The 21,450-nt window shown below is 44.4% G+C and overlaps 1 protein-coding gene across 3 annotated transcripts; it reads left to right on the top strand.

Annotated features, from left to right (window-relative positions):
* The first annotated feature begins 1,985 nt into the window (after positions 1-1,985).
* LOC129869684 (flavin-containing monooxygenase 5-like) lies at positions 1,986-21,296 on the top strand. Of its 3 annotated transcripts, none has more exons than XM_055944338.1 (12): positions 1,986-2,204; positions 5,692-5,840; positions 10,749-10,937; positions 11,086-11,251; positions 13,033-13,175; positions 13,575-13,657; positions 14,416-14,532; positions 14,608-14,755; positions 14,840-15,047; positions 15,267-15,339; positions 18,571-18,772; positions 18,974-21,296. In XM_055944338.1, the coding sequence occupies exons 2-12, from the start codon at positions 5,709-5,711 to the stop codon at positions 19,196-19,198; spliced, it is 1,686 nt and encodes a 561-aa protein (XP_055800313.1). In that variant the 5' UTR covers positions 1,986-2,204; positions 5,692-5,708; the 3' UTR covers positions 19,199-21,296. The 3 variants fall into 3 exon arrangements, with proteins under 3 accessions (XP_055800313.1, XP_055800314.1, XP_055800312.1); XM_055944339.1 differs by lacking the exon at positions 1,986-2,204 and adding an exon at positions 4,135-4,267 and having other exon boundaries at positions 14,419-14,532; XM_055944337.1 differs by lacking the exon at positions 1,986-2,204 and adding an exon at positions 4,136-4,267.
* The last annotated feature ends 154 nt before the right edge of the window (positions 21,297-21,450 follow it).

Here is a 21,450-nt window from a genome sequence, read left to right as displayed (position 1 = left end):
CTTGCCTTGGCCCCTGCAAGTAAAGTAGGCCTGGCAGGAGTTGAAAATAAGTATTTGTCAATGAATGGAGATGATTTTATATTAATATTTTATAATCTATTAAATTGTTAGATTAATACAGTTATTGAAACATATTGATTGGGGCAGTTTGTTGAATTAATTACAGAGACACATTACCCACCAGCTTTTATCAATTGGCCTACATTAAAATGTTGTTACTAGCTTATGTTACTAACTTTAGACTTCCAGTCTTTGGCTAACGCTGGTTGGCATTGGCTTGTGAAACTACCTCTAACTTCCTTTACACTGCATGCAGAGATGTAAACATGGTATTTATAAGTTTATCTGACTCTTGAGTAGGTAGAAAAACAGCTTAAAGTGTGACTACCTTTTAAAAAGCAACAAATCCCTTCAAAACTTCCTATGTGGCATGATATGAGTCAAACATTTATTCTAGTGTCAAAATTGACTAAAGTGTAAATAGGATCATTTTTCATAAAGTAAATCTCATCTAAAATGGAGTTTGGGATATCTGTGCGTCACAATGGGTAAATGAAGGTTAGGTTTTGATTTGACAATGTCCACTTGCCCACTAAAATGGGGTGAACAGCTGCGGTGATTGCTCTCTATCCAATAGCATCGACAGCGAGAAAGACCTACCCAGCAGTTCGACAGACAACACGTCACACATTTTTTACTTGAGAAATACTGCACCAAACACCTTAGATGTAAAAGTATGCAACTAAAACATCCTCTACAAAAACATAAATTAATTACAGATTTCTTGAGTCATCTTAGATTCATTCTGGGGATGACTCCAAGACTGAAATCTTGTTTTTCTAATGAGCAACAGAAAAATGCATGTGCCAAATCTGCGTGTTCAGTGGCTCTTTAATTCCCAGAATCCCCAATTGCAGTGTCCCTTTAATAAAGAGAAGGCAAGTTCAAATGAAGTCAGACAGACCGCTTCAGTCAGTCCAGCCTATACGCCCCATGCATTAGACTCTGCCCTCAACATTATACATTTGACGATTTGTGTTGCAACATGCAAGTTTCCTGAACTTCTATTTGCATATTTTTTTCGGGATAATACGAGGTAAGACCACGGTTTTATTCGAAGTCGTACTTTAATAGTAGAACAATGTAACTATAACAGTGTCTTATTATGCGTTATAACGTTAACAATAACTTTGCAAGGATGTGACATACATACCCAGCAGTTCCGACAGACAACACGTCACACATTTTTTACTTGAGAAATACTGCACCAAACACCTTAGATGTAAAAGTATGCAACTAAAACATCCTCTACAAAAACATAAATTAATTACAGATTTCTTGAGTCATCTTAGATTCATTCTGGGGATGACTCCAAGACTGAAATCTTGTTTTTCTAATGAGCAACAGAAAAATGCATGTGCCAAATCTGCGTGTTCAGTGGCTCTTTAATTCCCAGAATCCCCAATTGCAGTGTCCCTTTAATAAAGAGAAGGCAAGTTCAAATGAAGTCAGACAGACCGCTTCAGTCAGTCCAGCCTATACGCCCCATGCATTAGACTCTGCCCTCAACATTATACATTTGACGATTTGTGTTGCAACATGCAAGTTTCCTGAACTTCTATTTGCATATTTTTTTCGGGATAATACGAGGTAAGACCACGGTTTTATTCGAAGTCGTACTTTAATAGTAGAACAATGTAACTATAACAGTGTCTTATTATGCGTTATAACGTTAACAATAACTTTGCAAGGATGTGACATACATACCCAGCAGTTCCGACAGACAACACGTCACACATTTTTTACTTGAGAAATACTGCACCAAACACCTTAGATGTAAAAGTATGCAACTAAAACATCCTCTACAAAAACATAAATTAATTACAGATTTCTTGAGTCATCTTAGATTCATTCTGGGGATGACTCCAAGACTGAAATCTTGTTTTTCTAATGAGCAACAGAAAAATGCATGTGCCAAATCTGCGTGTTCAGTGGCTCTTTAATTCCCAGAATCCCCAATTGCAGTGTCCCTTTAATAAAGAGAAGGCAAGTTCAAATGAAGTCAGACAGACCGCTTCAGTCAGTCCAGCCTATACGCCCCATGCATTAGACTCTGCCCTCAACATTATACATTTGACGATTTGTGTTGCAACATGCAAGTTTCCTGAACTTCTATTTGCATATTTTTTTCGGGATAATACGAGGTAAGACCACGGTTTTATTCGAAGTCGTACTTTAATAGTAGAACAATGTAACTATAACAGTGTCTTATTATGCGTTATAACGTTAACAATAACTTTGCAAGGATGTGACATACATACCCAGCAGTTCCGACAGACAACACGTCACACATTTTTTACTTGAGAAATACTGCACCAAACACCTTAGATGTAAAAGTATGCAACTAAAACATCCTCTACAAAAACATAAATTAATTACAGATTTCTTGAGTCATCTTAGATTCATTCTGGGGATGACTCCAAGACTGAAATCTTGTTTTTCTAATGAGCAACAGAAAAATGCACGTGCCAAATCTGCGTGTTCAGTGGCTCTTTAATTCCCAGAATCCCCAATTGCAGTGTCCCTTTAATAAAGAGAAGGCAAGTTCAAATGAAGTCAGACAGACCGCCTCAGTCAGTCCAGCCTGTACGCGCCATGCAAGTGCTGTCTGGAGAAGTGGGTATACTGTAATTTTGCTTAACATTTCCCAAACGGCCTGCCCGGCAAAGGAAAGGTGCCCGTGTGGAAAAATTATAGGAGAAACAGTAACATGTACTCTGAATGACCTAAAATGATAAATATCATATTGGTTTTTCAGTCAGGCCAACCCAAACTGTACTGTGCATGTAGGCTAATAGTAGGCCTATTATTGAACTAGATAAAAGACGCTGTCAACTGAGTCATAAATTCACAGGTTTCTTTTTTTTCTTCAGGTTTTTGCTTTCAAAGTCACACTTTAATAGAAAAACAACAACATTGGAAGTTATAAGTCCAGAACTATGCTTAAACCACATCAGGAGACCACTTTTGAGGTCTGGGATAAATAAATATATACAGTATATTTTTTTGTAGTTACCCTTTAATTCAAGTGCACAGGCAGCTAGCACTGTTCTTTGGTTACCTCTGCTTCTGTGAATCAAATCAAATGTTATTGGTCACATACACATGGTTAGCAGATGTTATTGCGAGGGTAGCGAAATTATTGTACATTTTGCAATAAATAATACATAAAAAAACAATACTGCAAAGTTTCCTAAGGACTAGAAGCCAGGCAGCCCTCTCTGTCAGCGCCATCTTGTGTGATCTTGTAGCCACATGAGATTGAGTTTGCAAAACAAATGGCCACTGGAATGATGCAAATAATCATTATATAATTCATCCAAGTAGTCATACGCTACTTTGTAGCGAGTTAACATTTAATTTTGAACATTTTAGGGAAATCCTTTCCATCTCCCATAAGACGGTTAGACCTATCAATAGCATCACTATATTTGTCCAGTTCCTTAAATGTTTGAAACGAGGACATTTTAGTTCATATTTTTGGCACCACTACACCACTGCCTAAACTCTAACCCCTACACTTACCCTTTCTTAACACTTATTTTTCTTATCTGCATTGTTTGTTAAGGGCTTGTAAGTGTCCCTTTAATAAAGAGAAGGCACGTTCAAATGAAGTCAGACAGACCGCCTCTGTCACGCCCTGGCCTTAGTATTCTTTGTTTTCTTTATTATTTTAGTTAGGTCAGGGTGTGACATGGGGAATGTATGTGTTTTTTGTAGTGTCTAGGGTGGTTGTAAGGTTTAGGGGGTTTATTAGAGTAGTTGGGTTTATGTTTAGTATAGAAGTCTAGCTGTGTCTATGGTTGCCTGAATGGTTCTCAATCAGAGACAGATGTCATTAATTGTCTCTGATTGGGAGCCATATTTAAGGCAGTCATAGGCACTAGGGTTTTGTGGGTAATTGTCTATGTCTAAGTGTTTAGTGTCAGCACTTATGTTTGATTAGCTTCACGGTCGTCTGTTTTGTTTTGTTGTATAGTGTTCGTGTCGTTTTCGTCTTCTTTCTTTAATAAAGAAGATGTACTTTCCACGCGCTGCGCCTTGGTCCTCTCACTCTCCCTTTGACGATTGTGACAGCCTCAGTCAGTCCAGCCTATACGCGCCATGCATTAGACTCTGCCCTCAACATTATACATTTGACGATTTGTGTTGCAACATGCAAGTTTCCTGAACTTCTATTTGCAGATTTTTTTCGGGATAATACGAGGTAAGACCACGGTTTTATTCGAAGTCGTACTTTAATAGTAGAACAATGTAACTATAACAGTGTCTTATTATGCGTTATAACGTTAACAATAACTTTGCAAGGATGTGACATACATTTGACGCGCTATCATTTTATTTCTGTATTTATTTCACCTTTATTTAACCAGGTAGGCTAGTTGAGAACAAGACTGCGACCTGGCCTGAGAAGATAAAGCAAAGCAGTTGAGAACAAGAATGTGAAGATAAAGCAAAGCAGTGCGACACAAACAACAACACAGTTACACATGGAATAAACAAACATACAGTCAATAATACAATAGAAAAAAGTATATTGTCATTGTCCTGTCTTGCCACAGTACTGTGGCAAGACTGTGGCAAGACTGCACATTGAAGCATGTGATTGGTCTAGTTATGTAAGGGATCAAGGGGATTGGATGCATGTTTTAAAGATACGCCCCTCAAGATTAGAGCTGAGCTGAATGGAGCGAGAGAATGTTCTCTGCTGAGTTTAGAAAACAAAAAAGTGTAGCACTGTTTTATTTATGCTTAGTGGCATCCCGTCATTCAGGACAGGTGTTTTGAGCCCCACCTGTTTAGGCAACTCCAAAATGCAGGTGTTCCAGCCTAGCTCAGTGCTTTCTGTGGAGGGGCAGCCAGCAGAAAATACAGAGCGTAGGCTTTGGTAATCTTCTCTATCTGAGCAGTGATTGACCTAGGCCGTAACAGAATGACAGCACAAACTGTCATTTTGTTACCAAACTTGGCATCTGCACTGTTCTTCAAGTAAATGTGTACATTGTTACAAGTAGTCCTTGTGCATAGAGTTGTATGGTTTGTTTACCTTTGAAATCATTGGTTTTGTTTGTTGAAGTGAAAAGTCTCAGCATCATTCTGATTCCGTGGAATTGCTCAGTGTCGACTAATAGCGACTCCATGTAGTTGGTGGTAGACTGCGCCTACACAAATCGCAGCTCAACTCAGTATATATGGACCAGAGGAGGCTGGTGGAATGAGCTATAGGAGGATGGGCTCATTGTAATGGCTGGAATGTCAAATGTGGTTTCCATGTGTTTGATACCGTTCCATTGATTCCATTCCAGCCATTACAATGAGCCCGTCCTCCTATAGCTCCTCCCAGCAGCCTCTTTTGATATGGATGGAGTTGAGATACTCAGCAATGGCTACAGTAGCCTGTGCTGCATGACTGGTAAACAAGCAGCTCACCAGCGACCACACCCACCCCTCTGATTGGAGAGTTTGAATAGATTTAGATCTAGTCTGTATACAGTATTCACTTCCATTTATCCTTCATGAGTTACTGAATCTCCTCTCTACTTCTGTCCTTCCTGTGGAGACAGACAGCATGTATTTTTTTGTAGGCTGCTAATGTTTTGCGTTATACTGTGTCTTTCCCTGCCTCTGCAGACAGACAGACAGACGATATGTCACGGCGCGTGTGTGTGATTGGAGGGGGAAGTTCAGGTCTGACCAGCATCAAGAGCTGTCTGGACGAGGGTCTGGAGCCCACCTGCTTCGAGAGCAGTGATGACATCGGGGGACTGTGGAGGTTCAAGGTAAGACGGACTGCTGCATCTCAATCAGTGTTCATTTCGTCAACATTGACTATGCCGAAAAATATTTGTAATCCTATTTTCCCTGATGAAAACGAATGATGGTAATGAGACGGGATGCCATGAATAAAACGATAGCTGTAACAAATTTTTTCCCCATCAACTAAAATGATAGCTAAGCTTTCATTTTAGTTGACGGGGAAAAAATGTGACGATGAGATTTACAAGTGTGACTAATGGACATTCAATATGACATCATCTGTTTTGTCCAACCTTTGTAGAATATTTAATGTAATCCTCTCATTGGCAGAATTAATGTCTTTCATTTACGTGGTCTGTAAGTTGATCTGCCCTGACTCACACACAGTGTAACGGCTGTCCTCCTCTTCTTCATCCGAAGAGGAGCAGGGATTGAACCAAGGCGCAGTGGAGTTTGAATACATAATGAATTTAATGACAAGACGAAAAAACACGAACTTGACTATACACTAACAAAACAAATAAACGGTGTAGAACAGATCTGAACGACGGACTCACATAACACACGAGAACGCACGAACAGGGAAAAAGCCTACACATAAATGACACTTAACAAACAAACCGAAACCAGTCCCGTGTGGCGCAACGACATACACAAACACAGGAGACAATCACCCACAACGAACACTGTGACAACGCCTACCTAAATATGACTCTTAATTAGAGGAACGCCAAACACCTGCCTCTAATTAAGAGCCATACCAGGCAACCCAAAACCAACACAGAAACAGAAAACATAGAATGCCCACCCAACCTCACGTCCTGACCAACTAACACACATAACAACTAACATAAATAGGTCAGGAACGTGACATTACCCCCCCCACAAGGTGCGAACTCCGGACGCACCAGCACAAAGTCTAGGGGAGGGTCTGGGTGGGCATCTAACCACGGTGGTGGCTCAGGCTCCGGGCGAGGTCCCCACCCCACCATAATCCATCCTAGCTTCCTCCCTCTAAGAATGTCCACCCTCTTTTTACCCCCACAAAATCCTCTTAATAACCTCACTAATAAGGACAGCACCGGGACAGAGAGATAAATCAAGACAGAGGGATAGATAAGAATATAGAGGGAGATCAGGATAGAGGGGCAACTCCGGACTGAAAGGCAGCTCCGGACAGAGAGACAGCTCTGGACTGATGGGCAGTTCTGGGTATCTAGCCGTTTCAGGCTGAAGGGCAGCTCATGGCTGACTGACGAATCTCGACGCTCATGGCTGGCTGACGGCTCTCGACGCTCATGGCAGGCTGACGGCTCTCGACGCTCATGGCAGGCTGACGGCTCTCGACGCTCATGGCAGGCTGACGGCTCTCGACGCTCATGGCAGGCTGACGGCTCTCGACGCTCATGGCAGGCTGACGGCTCTCGACGCTCATGGCAGGCTGACGGCTCTCGACGCTCATGGCAGGCTGACGGCTCTCGACGCTCATGGCAGGCTGACGGCTCTCGACGCTCATGGCAGGCTGACGGCTCTCGCTGCTCATGGCTCTCTGACGGCTCTGGCTGCTCATGGCTCTCTGGCGGCTCTGGCTGCTCATGGCTCGCTGGCGGCTCTGGCTGCTCATGGCTCGCTGGCGGCTCTGGCAGATCCTGTCTGGTTGGCGGCTCTGGCAGATCCTGTCTGGTTGGCGGCTCTGGCAGATCCTGTCTGGCTGGCGGCTCTGGCAGATCCTGTCTGGCTGACGGCTCTGGCAGATCCTGTCTGGCTGACGGCTCTGGCAGATCCTGTCTGGCTGACGGCTCTAGCGGCTCCTGTCTGGCTGACGGCTCTAGCGGCTCCTGTCTGGCTGACGGCTCTAGCGGCTCCTGTCTGGCGGATGGCTCTGTAGGCTCAGATGGCGCTGGGGAGACGGATGGCTCAGATGGCGCTGGGGAGACGGATGGCTCGGATGGCGCTGGGGAGACGGATGGCTCTGGCCGGATACGGTGCACTGTAGACCTGGTGCGTGGTGCCGGAACTGGAGGCACCGTGCTAATGATAAGCACCTTCCTACTAGTGCGGGGAGCAGGGACAGGGCACACTGTATTCTCAAAGCCCACTCTATAACTGATGCGTGGTACCGGCACTGGTGACGCCGGGCTGAGGACAAGCACATCAGGATTAGTAGGGGGAGAAGATACAGTTTGTACAGGGCTCTGGAGACGCACTGGTAGCTTAGTGCGTGGGGCCGGAACTGGAGGCACCGGGCTAGATACACGCACTACAGGGAGAGTGCGTGGAGGAGGAACAGGGCTCAGGATACGCACTGGTAGCCTAGTGCGTAGTGTAGACACTGTAGGTACTAGGCTGGGGCGGGGAGGTGGTGCCGGAAATACCGGACCGTGGAGGCGTACTGGCACTCTTGAGCATTGAACCCGCCCAACCTTACCTGGTTGAATGCTCCCGGTCGCCCGACCAGTGCGGGGAGGTGGAATAACCCGCACCGGCCTATGTAGGCGAACCGGGGAAACCATGTGTAAGGCCGGTGCCATGTATGCCGGCCCGAGGAGACGCACTGGAGACCAGACGCGTTGAGCCGGCCTCATGACACCTGGCTCAATACTCAATCTAGCCCTACCAGTGCGGGGAGGTGGAATAACCCGCACTGGGCTATGCACTCGTACAGGAGACACCGTGCGCTCTACTGCGTAACACGGCGCCTGCCCGTACTCCCGCTCTCCACGGTAAGCCTGGGAAGTGGGCGCAGGTCTCCTACCTGCCCTTGGCCCACTACCTCTTAGCCCCCCCCCAAGAAATTTTTGGGAATTACTTACGGGCTTTTTGGGCTTCCGTGCCAGACGCGTTCCCTCATAGCTCCGGTTCCTCTCCCCGGTAGCCTCTGCTCTCCTCAGTGCCTCCAGCTGTTCCCATGGGAGGCGATCCCTCCCAGCCAGGATCTCCTCCCAAGTGTAGCAACCCTTTCCGTCCAAAACATCGTCCCATGTCCATTGCTCCTTCTTCTCCTGTCCCTTTCTCCGTTGACTCCGCTGCTTGGCTCTGGTATGGTGGGTGATTCTGTAACGGCTGTCCTCCTCTTCTTCATCCGAAGAGGAGCAGGGATTGAACCAAGGCGCAGTGGAGTTTGAATACATAATGAATTTAATGACAAGACGAAAAAACACGAACTTGACTATACACTAACAAAACAAATAAACGGTGTAGAACAGATCTGAACGACGGACTCACATAACACACGAGAACGCACGAACAGGGAAAAAGCCTACACATAAATGACACTTAACAAACAAACCGAAACCAGTCCCGTGTGGCGCAACGACATACACAAACACAGGAGACAATCACCCACAACGAACACTGTGACAACGCCTACCTAAATATGACTCTTAATTAGAGGAACGCCAAACACCTGCCTCTAATTAAGAGCCATACCAGGCAACCCAAAACCAACACAGAAACAGAAAACATAGAATGCCCACCCAACCTCACGTCCTGACCAACTAACACACATAACAACTAACATAAATAGGTCAGGAACGTGACACACAGCTCCCGGGCGGTCACTTCAGTCACTCGTCAATCTTTTGAACTGATGCGCAGTGAGGACAATACACTTCAATTGTAACTAACCTAAACTAGAAACAATAATGTTTACTCTCTCTTACTTTCCTTTAGGCTATTTTAGCTTTAATCACATCAGAAGCTCTATTTTCCCATATGCGCTGTTATTCATCTGTGTTGCCGCTATCACGGGCCGCAAATGCTGCAGTTGTTTTTTCATGCTATTTGCTGAATATTAGGAGTATAGTCAGTGCTCTAAATTAACATTTTTAATTGGTAGCATTGCTGCTACTAACTTCAAAAAGAAAGGAGCACCAGACAAAATTTACTGCAAATGACTGTCCTATCATCCCTAATTGTTATCAGTTGTTACCTTGATGTTGTAGAACACATCACTAGAGTGGGAAAGACATTACAATAAAAACAACTTTTAATCATTTTATTCAAAAGTGCAACTGCAAACATATTTGCATAGGTGACTAGTTTTGGACAAAGTAATATACAAAACAGAACATTGATTGTATTCTAAAGTGTAACAGCAAAGAAATGTATATAGATGATTATGACAATCTTTATTGGATTTAAAAGTGCAACTGCAAACTGAACTGTTATCCATAACTGCATTCAGCTAACAGAATAATACAAAACTATGTAGCTAATAATATTTATGTTGTAACAAGGCAACATGCTGAATATGAGCTGATACTTTGATAATGAAATAAATGTTTAGTCGCCTCTCACAATAACAAGTCAATTTCTTTGATCAATAATCTAGCTATTAAATCAACTTGCTTTTAGGGTTAAGGCTTAGGGTAGATGCGTCCCAAGGATCCCGGGTAATACTAACCCTCTTCCCGGATAGTGTTCTCGATGGTGCCAATAATGTTTGCGCAGGACACCTCGTTTCCATATGTCGGGTAGATTTGTAATCCATTATTTTCTGGGAGAGTAACATGGGTCTGAATTTGGTAAAGGCCATCTCCTCTTTGGCAATGCAATAAGCAGTGTTAAATTCAATCTCTAATTCAGTTAGTGATGTTGCTCCCTCCCGTGCCCCGATGCACTTGTCCCTGAAATTGATGTGCTTTTGGCTTAAGTTATATTTTAGCAATGACTCGTGTTTTTGGTTGCTGGACTCAGTAGCAAAATAAGTCTTCCCTGCTACTATTAAAAGGTATTTTAGTCATAAAGGCTAACACTAAAACAAAATCTAAAATAGCTGCCAAAATTAACACTGCTCTAGATACAGTGGCCTCATCTTCTCTCCATCTCCATAGGCTAAAGTGGCTTCATCTCCTTGTCTGAATCACTCATAAAAAGTGTGGGGAAATAATTTTCTGACCTTTTACACCTATTCTTCTCTCCATCCTTAGGAGAACCCAGAGGCTGACAGGGCCAGTATCTACCACTCTGTCATCATCAACACCTCCAAGGAGATGATGTGTTTCTCTGACTTTCCCATCCCAGCCCACTTCCCCAACTACATGCACAACTCCCTCATCATGGACTACTTCCGCATGTACGCCGAACACTTCCAACTCACCAAGCACATACGCTTCCAGGTAGGAGCTCAGTTCCTGGTCACAGCAATCATTTATACAGTTTCAAGGTTGTACTCAGGGAGATGAGGCGTTTAGAACATTGCATATGTTACACAACACTGATACAATTGCGTGCGTGCGTGTACTTGTGTGTGTGTGTGTGAGTTAGATCAGAGTCCTCCAGGTGAAGCCAAGACCAGACTTCTCTCGTTCGGGCCAGTGGGATGTGGAGACGGAGAACAAGAAGGGAGAGAAGGAGAAACATATATTTGATGCTGTGATGATCTGTATAGGACACCACTGTCACCCCAACCTGCCTCTACACGATTTCCCAGGTAGCCTACAACACAGTGACCTCAGATACTAGGCCAATCTCAAATGACACCCACCCTAAGGTATATCATTTTAGACGTGGCACCTCTAAGGAATAGGGTTTTATTTTAGACGCAGCACCCCTAAGGAATAGGGTTTTATTTTAGACATTGGCACAATACAGAGTGAACCTTGAACTGTGTCCTGTAGATACAATACATGACCAAAAGTATCGTCGAACATCTCATTCCAGAATCATGGGCATTAATATGGAGTTGGCCCCCCCCTTTGCTGCTATTCCAGCCTCCACTCTTCTGGGGAGGTTTTCCACTAGATGTTGGAACATTGCTGCAGGGATATGCTTCCATTCAGCCACAAGAGTATTAGTGAGGTCGGGCACTGATGTTGGGCGATTAGGCCTGGCTCAGAGTCTGCGTTCCAATTCATCTCAAAGGTGTTCGATGGGGTTGAGTTCAGGGCTCTGTGCAAGCCAGTCAAGTTCTTCCACACCGATCTTGACAAACCATTTCTTTATGGACTTCGCTTTTTGCACAGGGGCATTGTCATACTGAAACAGGAAAGGGCCTTCCCCAAACTGTTGCCACAAAGTTGGAAGCACAGAATCGTCTAGAACGTCATTGTATACTGTAGCATTAAGATTTCCCTTCACTAGAACTAAGGGACCTAACCCGAACCATGAAAAACAGCCCCAGACCATTATTCCTCCTCCACCAAACTTTACAGTTGGCACTATACATTGAGGCAGGCAGCGTTCTCTTGGCATCTGCCAAACCCATATCCGTCCGTTGGACTGCCAGATGGTGAAGTGTGATTCATCACTCCAGAGAACGCGTTTCCACTGCTCCAGAGTCCGATGGCGGCGAGCTTTACACCACTCCAGCCGACGCTTGACATTGCGTATGGTGATCTTACGTTTGTGTGCGGCTGCTTGGCCATGGAAACTCTTTTCATGAAGCTCCCGACGAACAGTTCTTATGCTGACACTGCTTCCAGAGGCAGTTTCGAACTCGCTAGTGAGTTTTGCAACTAAGATCAGATGATTTTTACGTGCTACGCGCTTCAGCACTTGGCTGTTCCATTCTGTGAGCTTGTAAGGCCTACCACTTCAGATGAGCCGTTGTTGCTCCTAGACGTTTACACTTCACAATAACAGCACTTACAGTTGACCGGGGCAGCTCAACCAGGGCAGAAATTTGACGAACTGACTTGTTGGAAAGGTGGTATCATACGACGTTGCCACATTGAAAGTCACTGAGCTCTTCGGTAAGGCTATTCTACTGTCAATGTTTGTCTATGGAGATTGCATGGCTGTGTGCTTGATTTTATACACCTGTCAGCAACGGGTGTGGCTGAAATAGCCAAATCCACTCATTTGAAGGGGTGTCCACATACTTTTGTATATATAGTTTTTGTCAGCTCCAACCCCGAGTCTGGTCTTATCTCAACTCTATTTTAAGGTTTGTTGATCAAGCAGTCTCATAATAGTGGCTGAAGGGCACTGTCGCAACTTAGTCGTGATAGAGACCAATGCATGGCGGATGATAGGTAGGTTGAAGTCCGATTCAGATTTAAAAGGTATTTATCTGTTGGTTAGAAACACAGTAAATATCAAGTACATGATCACTCTTTACAAATCGGACAGAACCCATATGTGAAATGTCTTGATTCATTTGCTCTCTGTCTCATTTCAGCCACAGTCTTATCTCGCTTACTGTGCACTTACTACCCCTAGTAGTACTGTACGGGGTGGTCAGTCAGTCAGTGACACAGGCCTGTCTTCCAGGTATTGACACATTCAAGGGCCAGTACTTCCACAGTCGGGATTATAAGACGGCAGAGGAGTGGCGGGGGAAGAGGGTGGTGGTGATCGGCATCGGCAACTCTGGAGGAGACATCGCTGTGGAACTCAGCAGGGTCACCAAACAGGTACAGTAGAAGAGCAGGGAGTTAGAATCCTAACAGGTACAACGACCAAGCAAAACGTTTTACACGCCACCAAGTAGGCCCCAGTCAAACAGGGCATTTTGTAACAATCAGTTCATATTCATATCAAACGGCTTCCTAGAAATGATCAAAACCATTTGAACACACTCACAAAATGTAACCCAATTTGCTGTGTGTAGTGAGGTGGGGACAATATTGTCATATGCTCAGAGGTACTGAGATAAGATTGCAAACTTGGGCAGAAGACTGAAACAGTAAAACAAGGCAAGTCTGTCTATCCAGTACCATTTTATTATGTCAAATCATCCTCTGACCTCTCTGCCTGTCTTTGCCTCCTCCTCTTCCATGCTCTTCCCCCCACTCTCCCATCTCTCTCTCCAGGTATTCCTCAGTACCAGGCGTGGGGCATGGATCCTCAACCGTGTGGGTCAACAAGGGGTGCCCATTGACTTTGAATTGAACAGGTAGATTGTCTGGAAATCACCTTTTTGCGCCTTACACTTTAAAAACATTACAAATGCAAAATGTCTGCAAAATGATAAGAAATTATTGGACAGGTGAAAGAAAGTGCTTGGTCATAGATGTCACCCGTTTCAGAAACATGCCTGATCAATGGATTCCACTTGAAGGAGGTTGCGTTCCATCAGTAACATACACTGAGTATTCCAAACATTAGGAACACCTTCCTAATATTTTAGTTGCACCCCCCTTGCCCTCGGAACAGCCTCAATTCGTCAGGGCATGGACTCTACAAGGTGTCGAAAGCGTTCCAGAGGGATGCTGGCCCATGTTGACTCCAACACTTCCCACAGTTGTGTCAAGTTGGCTGGATGTCCTTTGTGTGGGGGACCATTCTTGATACACACGGGAAACTGTTGAGTGTGAAAAACCCAGTAGTTTAGCAGTTCTTGACACAAACCGGTGCACCTGGCACCTACCACCATACCCCGTTCAAAGGCACTTACATTTTTGTCTTGCCCATTCACCCTCTGAATGGCACACACACACAATCCATAGCTCAATTGTCTCAAGGCTTAAAAATCCTTCTTTAACCTGTCTCATCCCTTTCACCTACACTGATTGAAGTGGATTTAACATGATATCAATAAGGGATCATAGCGTTTGCCTATATTCACCTGGTCAGTCTACGTCATCGAAAGAGCAGGTGTTCTTCACGTTTTGTATACTCAGTGTACACTAACATTGCGTTGGTTCTATTTAGAAGGGTGCTAAATATAGCCAAGTCTGTACTGCCCTTTGGCCTGGTCTGCAGACTGAGAGAGAACAAAATCAACCAGAGATTCAACCACAGCCTCTACTCTCTACAGCCCAAACACAGGTAAGAGCACACATACAAAGAAAGAAAAAAAGAAAGAGAACTAAGTATATTTTAAACCTGTTGTGTATGTCACAGGCTGTTAAGCCAGCACCCTACAGTGAATGATGAGCTGCCCAACCGGATCCTGTCTGGCACAGTGCAGGTCAAACCCAACATCCGCAGGCTTCAGGGGTCCAGCATTGAGTTTGACGACGGAACCGTGGAGGACAACATAGACTTGGTGGTGCGTAACAAGACAGTCATATATACGCACACCCACACTCATGCACAGTTGCCACCTTTCACCTGTCCATTACCTCATTTCCAGGTGTTTGCCACTGGCTACAACTTCTCCTTCCCCTTCCTACCGTCCAATATGCTGCCGGTTTCCGGTAACAAGGCCAGTCTGTATAAGTACATGTTCCCTCCGGGGTTAGAGCGTCCCACACTGGCCGTTATAGGGCTGGTGCAGCCACTTGGAGCCATCATGCCCATCTCTGAAATGCAGGCCCGATGGGCCACCAGGGTCTTCAAAGGTACATCACTGTTATTTTACCAGACATTGGCCCACTTGTTTAACTTCCCGCTCTCGCTTTCTCTCTCTTTGTCTTGCTCCCACAAGCATACCTCTCTGTTCAGAAGGCACTTACAGTTCTTTTTAAAAAACTATCAAAATGACATAACAGTCCCTTTGGTGCATTTATTTTGTCCAGAGCCATGCTGTATATCAGTTGGATTATCTGTTTCCCCCACAGGACTGAATAAGCTTCCCTCAATGGACTGCATGTTGAAGGACATTAAACAGAAGGAGGAGACAATTGCCAAGAGGTACTGAGATTGATTTAGTAGATTTTAGTGGACAGGATAAGTTTAAGCAATATAATGATGGCTCCACCTACCTTTTTAATTGGATTTAGGGAAGTTTCCACCATATTGCTTGCACCTTTTTAATAATTGCGCTGGAGGGGATGGCTGCCATTTTACTGGCTCTTAACCAACTGTGCTGTTTTCTTAATTTAATAAATTTTTATTTTTCACCCCTTTTTTCTCCCCAATTTCGTGGTATCCAATTGGTAGTAGTTAGTCTTGTCTCATCGCTGCAACTCCCGTAATGACTCGGGAGAGGTGAAGGTCGAGAGCCATGCGTCCTCCGAAACACAACCCAACCAAGCCGCACTGCTTCTTGGCACAATGCCCATCCAACCCGGAAGCCAGCCGCACCAATGTGTCGGGAAAAACACCGCACACCTGGCGACTGTCAGCGTGCACTGCGCCTGGCCCGCCACAGGAGTCACTAGTGTGCGATGAGACAAGGATATCCCTGCCGGCCAAACCCTCCCTAACCCGGACGACGCTGGGCCAATTGTGCGCCGCCGGCTGCAACAGAGCCTGGACTCGAACCCAGAATCTCTAGTGGCACAGCTAGCACTGCGATGCAGTTCCTTAGACCACTGCGCCACTCGGGAGGCCCCAACTGTGCTATTTTGTTTGTTTTTTCGCATTGTTTAAATGTATTTTGTACATAATGTTGCTGCTACCGTCTCTTATGACCGAAAAGAGCTTCTGGACATCAGAACAGCGATTACTCACCTCCAACTGTGTCACACCCTGGCCTCTGTTATATTGATTCTCTATATTAGTTTAGTTAGGTCAGGGTGTGACATGGGGGATGTTTGTGTGTTTTGTCTAGTTTAGGGTGTTTGTATTGTATAGGCGGTTTTGTTGAGTGTATGGGGTTGGGCTTAGTATAGTTGTCTAGGCAAGTCTATGGTTGCCTGAATGGTTCTCAATCAGAGACAGCTGTCATTCATTGTCTCTGATTGGGAGCCATATTTTAGGCAGCCATAGACAGTAGGCTTTCGTGGGTAATTGTCTATGTCTATGTTGCATGTGTGCACGTAGTTTGTTTAGCTTCACGATCGCTTGTTGTTTTTTTCGTTTGTAAGTGTTTTGTTTGTCTTCATTAAAGAAGATTTATTTCTCTCACGCTGCGCCTTGGTCCACTCTTCCTCATTACGACGATCGTGACAAACTGGATGAAGATATTTTCTTTAACGAGTCCGACGCAAAGGATATACTGCTTTGTCAAGACAAGGCACAAATCCCCGTCATCAGCGTGAAGAAAAGACGGAGAAAAAAGGGGGAGGATGGCGGAGTGCATAGTAAGAATTTGCTGACGAGAAGGTAAACCACCACTACTCCCTGTATTATTGACCAATGTGCAATCATTGATTACCGCCCCGTAGCACTCACTCACAAACTGGACGATCTACGATTAAGACTATTCTACCAATGGGACATTAAAAACTGTAATATCTTATGTTTCACTGAGACGTGGCTGAACGACAACACGGATAATATAGAGCTGGCTGGCTTCTCCGTGCATCGGCAGGACAGAGAAGTTACGTCTGTTAAGACGAGGGACAGGGGTGTGTGTCTATTTGTCAATAACTGCTGGTGCTCGACGTCTTAATATTAAAGAAGTCTCGATTGTATTGCTCGCCTGAGGTAGAATACCTCATGATAAGCTGTGGACCACACTATCTACCAAGAGTTCTCATCTATATTATTCATAGCTGTCTATTTACCACCACAGACCGATGCTGGGACTAAGACAGGACTCAGCGAGCTGTATAAGGCCATAAGAAAACAAGAAAATGCTCATCCACAAGCGGCGCTCCTAGTGGCGGGGGACTTTAATGCAGACAAACGTAAATCCATTTTACCTAATTTCTACCGGCATGTCACATGTGCAACTAGAGGGGGAAAAAACTCTAGACCACCTTTACTGCACACACAGAGATGCATACAAAGCTCTCCCTCGCCCTCCATTTGGCAAATCTGACCATAATTCTATCCTCCTAATTCCTGCTTACAAGCAAAAACTAAAGCGGGAAGTACCAGTGATGAGCTGAGTACGGAAGTGGTCAGATGACGTGGATGCTACGCTACAGGACTGTTTTGCTAGCACAGACTGGAATATATTCAGAGATTCATCCCGCTATGCCCTCCATCAAACAGGCAGTGTCAATACAAGACTGAGATTGAATCCTATTACACCGGCTCTGACGCTCGTCGGATGTGGCAGGGCTTGAAATATCTTACGGAAAAACAAAGGGAAACCCAGCCACGAGCTGCCCTGTGACGCGAGCCTACCAGACGAGCAAAATGCCTTTTAGGCTCGCTTTGAGGCAAGCAACACTGAAGCATACATGAGAGCACCAGCTGTTCCGGACGACTGTGTGCTCACGCTCTTTTTTTTAAATTTATTTTACCTTAATTTAACTAGGCAAGTCAGTTAAGAACAAAAAATCTTATTTTCAATGACGACCTAGGAACAGTGGGTTAACTGCCTTGTTCAGGAGCAGAACGACAGATTTTTACCTTGTCAGTTCGGGGATTCGATCTTGCAACCATCCGGTTACTAGTCCAACGCTCGAACCACTAGGCTACCTGCCGCCCCAGCCGCTCTCCGTAGCCGATGTGAGCAAGACAACATTCACCGCGAGGCCAGACGGATTACCAGGACGTGTACTCCAAGCATGCACGGACCAACTGGCAAGTGTCTTCACTTACATTTTCAACCTCTCCCTGAACGAGTCTGTAATATCTACATGTTGCAAACAGACCACCATACTCCCTATGCCCAAGAAAGCGAAGGTAACCTGCCTAAATGATTACCGCCCCGTAGCGCTCACGTTGGTAGCCATGAAGTGCTTTCAAAGGCTGGTCATGGCTCACATCAACACCATCATGCCGGAAACCCTAGACCCACTTGTTCTGTCTGCTACTGCACGGCAAGCAGTACCGGAGCACCAAGTCTAGGACCAAAAATCTCCTTAACAGCTTATATCCCCAAACCATAAGACTGTTAAAGTTAATCAAATGGCCACCCTGACTATTTACATTGTTTTTACACTTCTGCTACTCGCTGTCTATCTATGCATAGTCACATGTGACAAATTTGATTTGATTAGATATCCTGCTCCTTCAGATCTGCAAAATACCGAGGGGGGCCTATGGGTTGTATTTGGGCAGGGCCTAACTCTCCTGTCTCAGGTATGTGACCTCCCAGAGACACACCATCCAGGTGGACTACATTGACTACATGGACCAGATAGCTTACCAGGTGGGGGTGCGTCCCAGCCTCCTAGGGCTGTTGCTGCGGGATCCTGGTGTGTGGCTGTGTGTGCTGCTGGGGCCATGCACCCCGTACCAGTACCGTCTGAGAGGGCCGGGACAGTGGGACGGGGCCCGACAGGTAGGGATGGGCCTACAGTGCATTAATACAAAAATATACTGCTGATAATGTTGTGTTTTCTGGTATCGATACAATCAGATGAAATTCAGAACTAACTATTAATGTGTTTATATTCTCCCTATTTAAATGAATAGTCTTCGATACTGGCCTAAGTATTACTTGGGACATTAGAGAAACTGAAACATCTACCTCTCCCTCCAGGCCATCCTGACTACGTGGGATCGGATGGCAGGAGCCCTGAAGACCAGGCCCTCGGACATCCCTGAGCCCAAGCATAGTTCCCTGACCCTGACCCTAACCGTGGGGGCTGCTGCCCTGGCTCTGGGGTACTACTGGAACATACACAACCACCCATCCCTCCTCATCGCCCTGGACCCCACCACCTGGCAGGACAAGATCAAACCATACCTGCCAGTGTTGTGGTAACCCATCAGGGATCAAACCCAGGCTGTGACTGGGTGTTAGCCCAGTCATGCTAGCCCACTGTGCTAAATTCTCAGCCATTCCATCTGTTTATTCAATTCCAGTACAAGTACACCTAAACCAGTTGTACTAGTGGTGGTATAAAACAAATATGTTTAAGGACTGAGGGTCCCAGAGTACTAGGTATTGTAACACTGGTTTGGTTGACTAATGCCCATTAGCCCACTGAGCTAAAGCCAAGGAGGTCACCTCCATTACACCAGGACAGTGACCTGAAACAAACTCATAATCCAGATGAGCTATTAACCAGAAATACAGAAATGCAATAGCAGGTAGCAATCACTAACCTGACTGTCTGTTAATTAATCTGCCAGGTCATCTTTGTGAAAGATGAGTTCTACCAACTAATCAGGGAACACAAATTATGTTAATATGAATCTCTCATAACCAATAATTCACAGAATAGATGCACAGAATTGGAAATAATACACTAATATTGCACTATGCATTATTCACAGTATGGTGCCTTTTCTCATAATTGCTGGGATTCGATTTTACTTGATGCCACAGTGCTGATTGTAATGTCATTTCTTTTGATCTATAACCTTGTTTTCTAAATAGCAAAATTATTTAAGGAGAGTGGTGTAATACATTTTTGCCTTGATGTCTGGATTGGCTTTGAGTGTTACACGTCTGTAATTCACTAATCTGGTCAAATGTATGCACACACTAACCTCTACCTTTTCCCTCCTTACGATGTACTGGTGACCATAATGAATGTCACCACGAAGTGCCTACTCCAGGAACATCTTTGCTATAAACCACTAAAGTGTGGCCCAGAGACAACACCCCCCCCCCCCCCCCCTAGCCTCTATGCACTTGTATGTGAATAGATATGGCATTTTTGCCATCCTTGTCTGTCATCCCTTTCAGAGCTATACAGGTGCCTAGGGTGGTAGGAGACAGGAGGTAGTTGCTAGGCGTGGTGTCTGGATGTTTAAAGAGCCACTGAACATGCCGATTGGCACGTGTTTTTCTGATGCTCATTATAAAATGTTGATTTCTGGATCGATTGGGCGTTTGGTTAAATATGTTTTTCCCCCCATGATACACTGTAGATGCGGAAGCCTGTTTCACTTCCTCAAAATCCCCAGAATGAATCTAACATAACTCAAGAAATCTGTAATTAATTTTGACGTTTTTGACGAGGATGTTGCGCAATTTTACATCTAACTAAGGTGTTTGGTGTCGTATTTCTCAAGTAAAAAAATGCGCAATGTGTTGTCTTTATGTAAGCAAAGTTAGAGCTGCTGGGCAGGTCTGTCTCACTGTCAATTGGAGAGTGAGCAATCCACACAGCTGTTCACCCCATGTTAGTTGGCAAATGGACATCATCAAATCAAAACCCAAGCTTAATTTACCCGTTGTGACGTACAGATGGTCCAAACTCTGTTTTAGATGAGATGACCTTATGACCCAAATTATTTTACACTATGTAGTCAATTTTGACACTAGAATAACTGTATCTTGCTAATTTGTTGTCACATAGGCCGTTTTCAGAGGGATTTGTTGCTTTTTAAAAGCAGTCACACTTTAAAGCTAGAATCCTTAGTTGCTACATCCTATTTTTGACTAATTATATGTACCCATTTATTCTTGAAGAATATAACTTAGAAATGCCTTGCGCTTACTTTAAATGTCATACCCAATCCAAACCCAAAATACAAGCTAATTTTACTCAAATGTTTGTAAACAATGCATATTTAAACAAACACTGTGTAGCCTCAACATTTTTAAAACTTTCATTTTGATTTCATGGATGTTCAGTCTTTGCATCCTCTGTCTATGATTTGAGAGCGGTTACATTTCTCTGGGCCCATCCCTCAGGTTTTTTCCAAAACTGAAGCAGGGTGCCGACTTTGTTATTGTTTCAATTAAGGATTCTAGGTTTAATTTCTTTGTAATGTTGTATGTTTTTAGCCCAGCAACATTTACTTTGTTGGGCTTAATAACATTTGAATGTAATACTAGGGGATGAAAACAAGTTATGAATTTGAAACATTATTGTAGAATAGATTCAAAAATAAAAAAATTAATGACATTTGCCTTAGCCTCTCAGCCCTCTATGTAAACAGTTATTGCTTTTGGGGATCCTTGGGACGGCCCTACCTTTAAACAGTAACCTTAACCCCTACCATAACCATTTAAAATGCCAACTTCAATGCACGTCAGAGTTGGGACATCCCAAGGATGCC

Source organism: Salvelinus fontinalis, chromosome 14, assembly GCF_029448725.1.
Source record: "Salvelinus fontinalis isolate EN_2023a chromosome 14, ASM2944872v1, whole genome shotgun sequence".
Classification (NCBI taxonomy): Eukaryota; Metazoa; Chordata; class Actinopteri; order Salmoniformes; family Salmonidae; genus Salvelinus; species Salvelinus fontinalis.
This window is presented reverse-complemented; position numbering and strand designations above follow the sequence as displayed.

Excerpts from the sequence above, each read along its gene's own strand:
- LOC129869684 (XM_055944338.1), top strand. The coding sequence starts at position 5,709 with ATGTCACGGCGCGTGTGTGTGATTGGAGGGGGAAGTTCAGGTCTGACC. Across the intron at positions 5,841-10,748 it reads GGGGACTGTGGAGGTTCAAG|GAGAACCCAGAGGCTGACAG; the intron begins GTAAGACGGACT and ends CTCCATCCTTAG. Across the intron at positions 14,533-14,607 it reads TCTCTACAGCCCAAACACAG|GCTGTTAAGCCAGCACCCTA; the intron begins GTAAGAGCACAC and ends TGTATGTCACAG.